Raw genomic sequence first — 12,859 nt, 5'->3', positions numbered from 1 at the left:
GTCATCGGAGCCTCTGCTTCAGCCCAAGTCCATGAAAGGAAGAGCGTCTGATGCTCTGACGTCGCTCCGCTCGCATTCTTGCTAGCTTGATATCCATAGGTAGCACTTCTGCCATTCATCAGGTTTCTGATGCAGTATCTGTCTTTTACGGTGCAGTTGCGTGTCTTCTTGGGTCAGTCTAAAACATTTCTTTGATGCAGAGATATTTGTATGAATCTAAAAAGATTTCTGCAGCTGCTCCTCACTTCAAGGCTACATCAGCTTCCACTCTATGGGAAAATCTATGGGATCCTATATGGATCGCAAAGCGATTCCTCTTGTAAAGCTCATCATTTATCTTATTGTATCGTTTCTTAAGTCATTATCTTATCTTATTCAATTGAAATTAAGATGAGAGACGCAGCTCTGCCTTGTGGGTTTTACTGTATTGCAGTTCAGACTACAGCTCACATCAAACGTGCAGCTGCTTGAAGTTCACGTCTGATAATCCATCTCATTTTAGTGCATGTTAATGATGACTTACGGAACCGGGGGCCATCTCCCCCTCGGTTCAAGCTTGAGCTCTGTGATGACAGGAGCGGCTAGGTGCATGTTCAGGCAGCGGCTGACGCAGCTCGTGGCGTACGCAACGTGCCGGTTCCTGAGGTTCTCACAGACCAGCCACAGCCAGCCAGCTAGAACTGTAGTTTCAGGCGGCAATATGTATCCAACTCTCTGGAGTTGCATAGTGAATAGTGGATGTGGAATCGCTGATAACGATGTGCCCATTGTTGTTCATCCAGCCTCCTGGAGAAAACTGCAGTGAATTAATGAATTTCAGCCGACATTTTTACTAATGAGTCTCAGTTGCTCAGGCTAAGGTTCTTAACCCAGTGTTGATGGTTGTTTTCTATTTTGTTCTTCATTTGACTGAAATGAAAAATAAAAACCCACAGCGCAGTCTTAGCAACGGCTGTATTAATGAAGAATTGAAGTCACATCACCGTTTGTATCATTCTGTGTCAGATTTGTCACCCAGTTAAAGTCTCTATTTACTTCCTGTGTTCCTCTTATATTAGATTGGTATTTGTCAGCGCTTTGGTTGAGCAAAAAGCCACGTTCTTGTTGCCAGTAGATGGTGCTAAAAATAGTTTTGGTCCTCTAAATTGTGTAATCTGTGACTATTTGCTGCAATATTGGTATATTTTGACTCTTGTCAAAGTCACAAATTTGAAGTTGACAGAATAATTAAAGGCCTTCCTGATGTGTTTAATGCACAGATATATTTATTTCTTCATTTTTTATGAATACGTTTTGAGTAATCTTTAAAGGCACAGTCAAAAAAAAGATCTGAAAGATCTGAAAAAAGATCCCTTGGCCTTTCAATGCAGTCGGATTTCTGGAGTTACATTATTTTAATTCACTAAGGTTCGACTGCAAAAGCCTTTCAAAATCCTTATCCTCCCATTTCTTCAGCCCTCTGGCTCTGATGTTCCTGTCCTTGTGCAAAGCAAGTGAAACATGTCTCATGTGCTAATTAGCGCTGTCCTTTTCTTCTTTCTCGCCGTCTTCCTTCCTCACCCCGGCCCCAGTCCCGTCCTTCTGGGGTCTGGTCCACTCGGCCTGGAATCTGTGCGCCATCGGGAAGAGACAGTCGCCCATCAACATCGAGACCAGTCACATGATCTTCGACCCCTATTTGACTCCTCTGAAGCTCAACACAGGAGGACGCAAGGTGAGAAAAGGCAACGTTTTAGTCAGCAAATGAGAAATGTCTGTGAACTCATTGATGGGGTTGTGTGTTTCCCACCTGAGTGTTGGAGACAGAACTAATCAAAGGACTGTACTGCCGTGCGAGTGTGAGCCTTTCTTCATCTCAGGATACAATCAGAGGTAGAGGGGCTTCAGTCAGGGCCGCATAAATGAGCGTTCCCTCCACATCACAGGGCGTTCAGATTCTCAGCTGTATTTGACTGGACCTAGCTCGTTTAGCATTACAACTTTAGCCTCTCACACAGCAATTACATAATCTTGGCAGGGAAAAAATGAAAGTCCTCCCTAAAACACCCAGAACATCCCATTAGTGCAATTGCAGATTGCCCTTTGGATTAACTTGGCCATTCAGCAGTGTATCCTCATCAGTGGCCACCTTTAGATGTGGCGATTTCACAACCGTATCGTTTAAATGCAGATATATACAAGCTGCCACTTCATGAGCTCCTTCGTGATCTGAGCCATGGACACTTTTAATCATACATTTACATTTTCTTGGTAATAAAAGCCATTTTCTGTTCTGAATGGTACCTTTTATTATATATAATATATCCTCTGGGGTGGAACACAGATAGCTTCATCCAGTACCCTCAAACATTGGAACCTTGTTGCATGCCCAGGGTTTCTGCTTTTTACTATGTCATGAATTCTCTTTCTATTTAAGGAAATTAATCTGACGCCCCAGCAATTACACGTGGAATTCTTTCATATCAATGCTTATTGTCGATTGTAGACTTTAATCCTTCTCAGTGCAGTTTCCCTCTAAATTTGGAGCAGGTTCTCAGGCAATACTGGAAATAAATTCTGCTAAATGAGCGTAGTACCTTGTTGTGGGCATTTTCACCACATTACTGGAGAGGGAAAGCTGCATTGGCATCATTTTAGATGGTTCTGTAAGCAACACGTTACAGGCATCCGGACAAAATGATGGCAAACTAAATGCACATATAAAAATGAATGGAAACAAATCTGTGAATGGTTCATTCTTTCATTGTTCTGTTTTAAAACAACATTCGAACATTGAAAAATCGGTTTCGTTTTTCTGTTTAAAACCACAACAGATAAACAGGAAAAAAAAGAATTACAGGGGGGAAAAACCTCGAATTATGGTTAGCTTTCTTTGTGCGATATTTGGACCCCCAATAAATGACAGCTATTGTTTGGTTTCCACCCATCAAGCACAGGTTTTGAACAATATGGCTGCATCTGATCCCTTGAGAACTTTTTGAAATCGCCGTAATATGTCCAACTCAGCACCAGTCTGCAGAAGAAGCGGAGAAGAAGAAGAAGAAGAAGAAGGCGTAAACTGACACCCACTGTGTTTCCTGTTAAATATTCAACTTTAGGTTAGAATACAATGGTTTATTTATGATGAAGCCCCTAATGACCACACTGTATTACCCTATGACCCATCTCAACACCAGGGGTGAGGAATTAGTGACCATTGAGATTATGGGATGTCAGAAGGGCAGTATTTTTTCGCTCGCTATGGCAACATCGCCCCCTGGGCACACAAACCAGAAAAAGCAAATAAACAGTTTTTTCATCACATTTTGAAGTGATCTTGATGCAGTACTACAAAATGTATGAAATAAATAGTGTAATGTACCAGTTTGTGAAATGAAATTGTTATCTAGCACATTCCGACATAAAGGTACTGGTCCAAAGAGCGCTTTTTCCTTCAAGAAATCCTTATTTAATTTAAATTTCATCCTTCAGTAGCTTGATTTCACATCAAACCCCCCCGATGCTGAGCACGTTTGGATTGGATAAACGTTCTGCCTCTAAAGGCAGTGCAAAATAAATGTCAGTTTAATACACAAAATCAAGCCTTAATTACTAAAGGGAGTTTCCATGTGACATATATTTCAGCTGAGGCAAATATGGAGTCCCATAAGGACGTGGTGGAAATTATTTTCCTGAAGCGCTTTACATTCCCTTGCAATCTTTTCCCTGCCTCTGGTTCACAGAGGAAGGCCGAGCTTTGACACGTCTTGGATGTATAATGCAATATTACTACAGCTGCCCCTCTGAAGGACCGTTAAAAGCTTGGATGCTAGAGGAGGAAACGCTGATGGGGGCTGCATCATAAACACCTGCCAAAGTAACTGTGATGCGGACTTGCAGCGAAGCAAAGGAGAGAGGTGGGGGACAGTGGCAGAGGTGTCCTCAGGATGGATTTCAATTCAGTGACCATGAAAATGGCACTAAACTACAGTCCCATGGTAAATATGCTATAAAACACAGTGGTGCTGAGTTCAGAGTTCAGTCAGTTTAATTGGACGGTAATAAATGATAGCCAGATACACGCTGATATATGTGTGTGTGCCGGAGGGGGGAGTAATTTGTCATGTATTTATCGTGTCTTCATCATGAAGAAAGCTTTCCATTGATAACAGTTTCAGCGTGGTTCTCTGTTCTTCCGTTTTTTCCCAGTCGGATTTGTATCTTGTAGAAATCACTCCGCGGGCCATGATTGACACTCCCTGCCTTTTGTGGGTTATTGAAAATATTCAGCAATAAGTCGGAGGCATAAATGACCAAAAATGCCAATAAAGTCCAGAAAATGAGCTTCATAAATTATGAATAGGTAGAAATTCATAAACTCAAACTGACATCTGGCATTACAGTCGTCCTCTTAGCATTTAAGATCACAGGCAGACAGCATCTAACAGTGAGAGGCACTGAGGGAGATTTCCTCCACTTGTATTTCCAGATGTGATCGGCAGCTGTGCTCCTCATGTAGTCTTTCCAGTGCAGGCCCTCCAAACTGCATCAGCAGAGTATTTTTAACTGTTACCTGCACAATTATTGCAATTCTTTTTGAAAATAATGTGACTTCAGACCGTATGAGATCTGATCTGGGATAAACTATGAGACGTGTCTCGTTATTTCACCAGGTGATATCAGAATTTGATCATTGCAGGGTTCTCTTATCTATTTGACAGTCAGGCTGTTGCTCTGGAGTTTAATTTTTAATGTTTCTTTCAAAGATATCGCACACTTTTTATTTTCCTTGACCGCTGTCTTCCCCTGTGGGGTCGCGATGAAGCTACGAGTCGCCAGCTCATCACAGCGCCCATGTGAGCATTTTGGGGTTTTCTACCTTGCTCAAGGGGACCTCAGCAGTGCTCTGATGGTATCTTGGCACCTCCCACTGCTGCCAGCATACTATCCAATTTTTAGTTCAGCCGACATTGTGCTGCGTTCCATTTATCTCGAAAGTTGGAGATGGGAATGAGGTCGCAGCCGAGTTGTCAGCATTCCTGTTAAAACTTGGGGAACGCGCCATTGAACCGGAAGCCCTCCGACTCCCAGCCCAGACCAAAAGCACTGCTGCTCATTAGCATTTCCTCCACAGAGCCCACAGACCGTACAATGCAGTAAAACATTATTATGAGGCAAGCGAACCATCCCTAATGCTTCAAAAACACGGAGGATAAAATGAAGCCGTGACATAAACATGTGCGCGGCAGAGCGCAGAGAGAGCAAAACGACCTTCTCCTCCATCAAACTGAGTAGGTGCTGGAACATGGAAGCAGTGTTTCACCTGTGGACAGTCAATTGTTTTTTTTTAATATTTTTGATTTGATGTTAATTGTTGACGCCTTCAAGAACTAACCTTGAGGTGACTCCAGCCTTTTAAACATGATATGTGTTATAAATCACGTAGCCGCCAGTAAAGCTCATCGTAAGATCTTTGACCCCCTTCAGCTAAAGAGGGAGTTGATATCATCCCTCCAAAAGGCATTTCTGCCACTATGATCATTCCTCATTTCTGAGGAACATTGAGGCAGAAGTACTTCAGGTAGTGACTCAGGAAAGTGGGGAGCAATTCCTCGGGTGTGAAAGGATTAAGATGACAGCCTCCTCTACCGTCCTTTCACTTGGATCCACACCTACACTCCTTTATTTCAGACAAACAGATGGCTTTTAATTTTGCAGCGATGAGCTTATACGAACTGGCAGCCACCCAAAATGAATCCAACAATTACCCGATTGATATAAAAGCTTGTAGGTTAAATAACCTCTGAATTCCTTTATTATTAAATTGGTTGGGAGAAGTTTGAAATTCTATGTACTTGAGCTATTAGACCGACCTTATAGCAGGAATATTACTGCACAAATATGACAGTAATGAGAGGAACAAGGAAGAAAGTAGCCTTGAAGTAAGCCCAGAAAGAGATGCATATTCACAGAGGAGAATACGTATGTCCTGGCACGACCACAGTCCCTTTCACATTAAACATGCATTATAGTACTTAACATGAATATCACAAAGCTGGTGGCTTCTGTGTCAGAGAACCGTGGAATGAGAAACAAAAAAAGGTTCATAGAAAAAGAAAATTCCCAGTACATAAAACACCATATTCAGTCGTTGTCACAGAGGACATTTTGTGTTACCTAAGACTAGGCGAAAGCATAGGCCCCTTTAAATTCAAAATAAAATCAGGAATTTGGATAAAACAAAGTGACATTTGTTCAACACCAGTGGCTGAACGTCCACGTATGCTGAAGACCAACACCATCAATGTTGTTACTAATTATTTTAAAGTCATGTGGAATAATAGCGCCTCAAAATGAGACCCAAACAGAAACATTAGGCTTCCATCGGGTCATCAAACGGCACGTGCTAATGCCTCACTTGTGATATAAAACCCATTGATAGTGTGCAAAAACATTCTTCCTCGGGGAGCATTAACACCACCCAGGAGCTCCGTTCAGACAGTCCTGGTAATTTCCCCCGAGACCCACAGTGACGCGGGCGAAAAGCTACTGCAGGATGAGCTCCACATAACTCTCAGAGAAAGCAGCGCCGGGCGTGACGCGGCCGTCGTGACACGCAGCGGCTCAGACGAGGATGAGATCAGATGATTGGCAGCAGAAGCTCATGGTCTGCTAATCCAAACCCTGGTGAATGTAGGTCGCCCGCACTAATGAAACATCTGGACTACCGAAACACCGAGCGGGAGCTCGTTTGAATGACGTGCCTGGAATTGTTGCTAGCAGCACCCAAGTACAAAACAAAAAAAGCAAAATTTTGGTGGTATTAATAATAATAAAAGATTTTGATTATTCTTTTTGAATCAGTTTTAATATGTGGACACTTCCAACACGTTTCATAATATAAGCCCATTTCCACCCCAGAGAACGTGACAATATAAACATAGTAGTATATTTTGGAGGGGAAGAAATCCATTGTTGATTCATTTAGGGGAAAAATCCAATTGTTAGGTTGTAAAATCTGGATCAATAATTATTTACACTGCCCCCCAGATAATTGTACATTACCAATCTGACAAAATTTCATTTCAATCTTTTATTCCATTTACAAATGAATGGAAAAGCATGTTTATAGTGCACTTTAACCTTCCTAAAGAGAAGCTACCTAGCTAATTTGAAAATAAAAGTTTTGCTGTCTTCACCTGTGTCCACAATGCCCTTTTATACCTTTTGGCCTCTTTTTTTACCTTCCACAACTGCTGGGTTTAATACTGCAGACCCAGATTTCGAGAGCACGCAGAAATGGGCGGGATGAGAGCTTCAATCCCTCCTGATTGTGTCTCCTGAGTCGGCAACAAAATTCTTCTAATCTGTGGGGCTGCTATTAGACGGACATAATGGTATAAACACCGAGCCGGCTGGGATAGAACTGTAGGCTGAGGGATGTGTCTTTGCTCACCTTTAACTCACGTCTGCGGTCCTCAACGGTTCTCATTTGCAGACCGGATCGTCCACACATGCAGCTGCCAGTTTGGAACAGACACCTGTGAGCTTGTGCTCAGACTGAAGACAAGAAGAGAGAATTGCTTAAACGCTGATTGAAATTAGAAATGCGCTAATGTAGAAATATCCGGAGCAATTGTTTTTACATTAACAGGGAGCCTATGGCTCAATTCAAGGAGTTCAAGGCTCTTGCCTTTAAAATGAGAGGTTCTCTGCATACTGTTGTCAGGATGCCTCATCACTCATCGCTTGATGTTCGAGTCATGTTGGAGCCATCAAGAGCATCTGGGAGAGCTCTGGCGGAACAAAATAAAGCGGTTTGACCATGAGACCATCTTCATGTTATAACCACATCTTCCCCGCTGTCAATCACAGTGATGGTGCCCTCAATATGTGCGGATGCTCCGCTGCAGAATCACATTTGACTGGGAAGAGAGAAGCTACACGAATATGTAAATATGCAGATAAACCCTGGAGGGTAACGCGGGTTCTGTCTGACCTGTGACTTTGGTGGAGAGGATTTATTTTCGAGCAATCCAGTGACCCGAATGTTAATTAGTCTTTTATTTTTTTCTGCATGTTGAAAATGTCACACACACACACACACACACACACACACACAAGGGCGCGCGCGCGCATGCTGTGTGAGAGTAGCTGTGCACGTTGACTGAAAGTTGAATCTCAAGATATTAGACTAAAATGTACAGTAAACTTTGAATTTCACTTCCATGACAAAACGTGTTGCACATCTGATAATTGGTCAATACTTGAATGAGGATCATATGAAAGGCACAAACACACACACACACACACACACACACCACACACACACACACACACACACATACACACTCATCACCTCCATCTGCTGTATTTGAATAAACAATTTAATGTGATGTTCAGTATTTTTTTTACAATGCTTCTACATTAGCACATATTCATAAATGTCATATATCTGTTGAACTATTTTCGTCCTAAAATTCTACCTGGAGGTTGTGAACAGCAGCCCAAACTCAAAAACCAGCTTTCAGTTTCATTATGATGTCTTGAACATGAGCGTTTTTATACAAAGCTGCTATTAAAAATGATGTAACGTGCACAGCCCCGTCCCGCAGTCAGGGATTGAGGCTCTGCGTGCTGTAAAAAAAAAAGAAAAAAAACCTTAGCACCTTGTATTTCCCAGAGTTTTTCCATCCAAAATGGTTTCGGGCGATGCCGTGCACACAGCAGAGCTCCTGGGGTCTTAATCCAACTATGCAGCAAATCCACAATCTATGTTGTTTACCTCACTGTGCTTATCGGGATCCATCCTTTGGGAAGTTTGTAGCTTTCACATGGTTTATTGCAGGTTGTGCACTTCCTTATTTACGAGCCATCTTTCCTTGGCATCTAGCCGGATGTGTGTGTGTGTACAGCATCTATGATATGGCAATGACATAAGTATTCAGACCATTTCCTCTTTAATGAAGCACCTTTGGGAGCAGTTACAGCCTCCGGTCTTCTTGGCCATGATGTCACAAGCTCTTTCCACCTGGATTTGGGGATATTCTGACACTTTTTTCTGCAGATCCTTAAGGGTATCTGAGATCCTCCCCGGTTTAATTAAGTATTTCTCTGGGCTTTGCTCCATTCAGCTGTCCCTCAACCCTGAACAGTTTCCTGTCAAATCCTCTGAAAAACCACAGCAAGATGCTGTCCCGCCGTACCTCACCTCAGTGATGCTATTGGACAGGTGAGCGCAGCCTGGTTTCCTCTAACCATGAAGCTTATTCAAGAAAGTTTCATCTTGCTTTTATCAGACCAGAGAACGTTGTTTCTGCTGGTCCGAGAGTCCTTCAGCCCTCTGAGACCCAGCCTATTTATGTCCCTTATGGTGGAGACTGGAGCATTTTTTTAGACCCATTTGAGCTACCAAACCACCTGGTGAGCCAAATACAGGACGATTTCCAAAGATATCTGTGTCATGCATTTGGGTTGAATAAAGAGAACTCTTTTTTTCATCCTGGGACTAATGAAAAGAGAGATGGGTTTCCATCTGTCTGGCAAAAGCTCAGATTGGTGGAGAGCTGCAGTGATTTTTGACCTTCTCCCGTCTGCACACAGAATCTCTGGAGCTCAGCCACCGTGACCACTGGGCTTCTACCAAGACCCTTTTCCTCTGATTGCTCGGAGAAGTCCACAGCCCTCGGGCATCTGGCCCAGGGGTCCAGAGCACTGTTAGAGGTGGGCTGGGGGCTGGTTTACTGGAGGCTAGGACCTAGTGCCTTGAGTCTCTCAGCAACTGTCCATCAGCATAAATAACTACAACAGTGGACACAAAGACGAGTGTTTTTGCTTCTTTAAACAAGCAGGAGAAGCAAGAGTGGAAGCAAAGGGAACAGCGTGAACAGAAACAGCCGACTGCACCAAATACAGGGAAGAATATGCTGCGTCTTCACCACATCTGTTACAAAAGAAATCTGACAGCGGACAGGAGTGAAAGTAAGGGCTCATTATGGTCCTTCATAGGCTATCGCCAGTGTGAACGTGGTTCCTATGTAGACGGGGTTCGCCATTTATGCCTCAGCGGACTGTCGACTGGATCGCTACACATCTCCCCGACTTTAGTTCCAAATGAGGGGCAAGAGTCATACAACACACGCGACAAATTGTACTCTTACAAAGTACATTCAGAAAAAAACTCTTTGAGCGAGCCATATGAAAAAAGACACAATATATTCCATTTGTCGTCTCGCTGAAACGGGTCAATGTGACCAGCTTCTTTCTTTTTTCTTTTAAACTGAGAGCAGATGAAGTTAGATCACCCGGCAAAAACGACGCAAGTTACGACACAATACAAGTTAAAGTCAGAGAAGCGACCGTCGGAAAGGATGGAGTTTGGCAAACAAATCACGGCTCCCCTGGGTACCCCCCCCCCCCCCCCCAGAACTTGGGCATTGATTGAATTCTGCCAAATTGGATGTGTATGTGCATGTGTGTGTGTGTGTGTGTGTGTGTGTGTGTGTGTGTGTGTGTGTGTGTGTGTGTGTATTCTGCAGTCCATTCTATTGCTCTGTTTTTTCCATGTAACTCTTTTTCCCAAAGCAGCGGGTGGTGGAGCCATGTTTGTTAATAATGTATCCTGTAGCGAGGTGCCCTGACAGACGTTGCACTGTAATAATCGTAACTACGATGAGGTTTTGGCTTTCCCCACAACTAAAACCACATAAGCCCACATGTTTATTACATGAGAGCTGAGTCTGGTCGGGCAGGCTCAGTAATGGCTAATGGACAACAAACTCCAGAAGTGCATGGAGGCAGAAGCGTTGCTGTTGGATGTTTGTGTGGTTTTAGGACTAATGTGAGCAAACCTCATTCGCACACCCTTTGTGATTGAATTTTAAACAAGTAATCGAGCTTATTTAGTCATGAGCAGCTTAATTTATTTCCCTTTAACTGCTTTAAATGCTCCAACAAGGGCATTAAGAGGGAAATACACTTCTCTCAATCATCAGCAGTTTTTATTTTCAAAAGAGGAGGGTAAAATTTAGGGAAATGTAGATGTCAGCACCATCTCTGAATCCTCCATTACGTAAACGCCATGTGGCTGAATGACAGCACGGGTGACTGTTGTCATCGATATCCTGTTTGCCTTCATGAATGTAGAGTTACTTCCTCTCGCGCAGCTGCAGAATTTTGGAGCTGCTCGAGTTGTCGGTTCCCCATCTTGGCTCTGTGTTCAGTGTGAAGCAGCCAGGCGGTGCTCATGCAGCGGGCCGAGATTATCAATGCAGCCTCTGTAACCAAACCTCAAGCAGCCAGCCAGCTCAAGCATTACGTACAAAAATTGGCCCGAACCTCAGTATTACTGTATTGAAAAATAGCTAAAAAAAATGTAAAAAAAGTTGTTTTTGTTTAAATAATCCCCATCTCCGTGATAACAGCTGACCTTCCCAGCGATTTTCCCAGTTGAAAAACTCACAGAGGCAATTTGAGGAATGCTGAAGGAGCCATTTTCTGAGGCTGAGCTGACTTATAGAGACGTTCTGCAGCATCCGTCCTGTCTTTTTGACAGGAGAACGACAGTAGATATTAACAGTGACACAAGAGCTGTATTTCAGACTGATGGTTTCATTTAGCCTGTGAGTGTAATGAACTGTAGAGACTGACAGACCCAAAAACCAGCTCTGAGCTGTTTAAAGTCAAGCAGCATGGCTGGTGGCTAATAGTAGCCGTTAGAAAATTGTGGTGTGTTTGGGATAAATGCGTCCAGCTTTTTAGGAGTGAAGCTGTTTTCTCAAACAGGAAATCCGACTCGAGGCATTATTTGCTCTTGTTTGTCCAGGCCACCCCCCACTGATGGTGCAGCGAGCCCTGAGTGTTCTGCTTCATGTCTTAAACACAGTTCTGGGGTTTTAAATTGGACACCGCAGGCTCCCGTAGTGCAGGTGTACCTGTGGCAAAACAACCGCTGCCCCGAAACCGCTGCCTGTTTTGGATCTACAGTCTGTGGGTCTGCAAATGTCTCCTGACCGTCCTGTGTGACACAGTCCTCCAAGATTTATATTACATATTTTAATTATTAGAACTTGGATCAGAAACAAATTCTAATTACCCAATAATGATATATTTTTTTAGCTAATTGCTTATAATAGCCAAATAAAAACTAAATTACTTACATTACACTACAGTTTAGTAACAATAATCAGTTATTGACTTTTGTTGCCACTTAATTTATAGAATTACTGTTTTGAATACCAGTATGATGACATCACCACGCGTTGGACAGTTACCTTCAGCTTTACATCGTTGACACGTGGCCTAAACCTGGAATTTCCCCCCACATTTTCATTTTTTTGACACATGGTCATGCTAAATAATTTGTATGAAATTCATTTGCCTGTTATGGTTGTTACTTTTGTCCAGGTCGTCCAGTCTCAGACGCTGTTTACCGTCTTTGAGTCTGTAACATGGGACCATGTCACAGCATGTTCCCCAAAGTTTTAAAAACAATAACAATCTAGTTTATGCGTGCCAAAGAGTAAAGATTATGAAATTAGGCACAAAGGCACACCATGGTACTGGCTGATTCTAACACAGAGGACAGCGATAAATCTATACCTTTTTTCTACATTCTTAATGGTTTTCTTTTCATCGCTGACTCAGCCATTTCTGTCATTTTATTGCTTTTAGACTTGAGTGCTGTGTGTGATGGGTGCAGTCAGATGGCTTTAATACAACTAAACAGTTCATGTGTGATATAACAGGAACACTTTAGGCTCACGACAGTGAGGTCCTAATTGTGTTTGCTGCTTCAGGAAAACATCAGTCCACAGTAGGTGGTGATATTTGCTATTTACTGTTTCCTTTTTATGAGTCACAGTTCTGCTAAACGTCTATT

At 42.8% G+C, this 12,859-nt stretch overlaps 2 protein-coding genes across 2 annotated transcripts in view; one reads left to right on the top strand and one right to left on the bottom strand.

The window, feature by feature from the left end:
* caskin1 (CASK interacting protein 1) overlaps window positions 1–12,859 on the bottom strand; it is a 209,578-nt gene that overhangs the window by 144,442 nt on the left and 52,277 nt on the right. The gene's annotated exons all lie outside the window — the stretch shown is intronic.
* The window catches only part of LOC130515506 (carbonic anhydrase-related protein 10-like), a 78,119-nt gene that overhangs the window by 36,512 nt on the left and 28,748 nt on the right, over window positions 1–12,859 (top strand). The window contains exon 3 of the mRNA XM_057015824.1: window positions 1,572–1,714. Coding sequence (XP_056871804.1) covers window positions 1,572–1,714 — 143 coding nt within the window. The remainder of the gene's footprint in view (window positions 1–1,571; window positions 1,715–12,859) is intronic.

The sequence above is a fragment of the Takifugu flavidus genome, chromosome 18 (genome assembly GCF_003711565.1).
Source record: "Takifugu flavidus isolate HTHZ2018 chromosome 18, ASM371156v2, whole genome shotgun sequence".
NCBI lineage: Eukaryota > Metazoa > Chordata > Actinopteri > Tetraodontiformes > Tetraodontidae > Takifugu > Takifugu flavidus.
The sequence above is the reverse complement of the archived record's forward strand: the minus strand, read 5'-3'. Positions and strand labels throughout refer to the sequence as shown.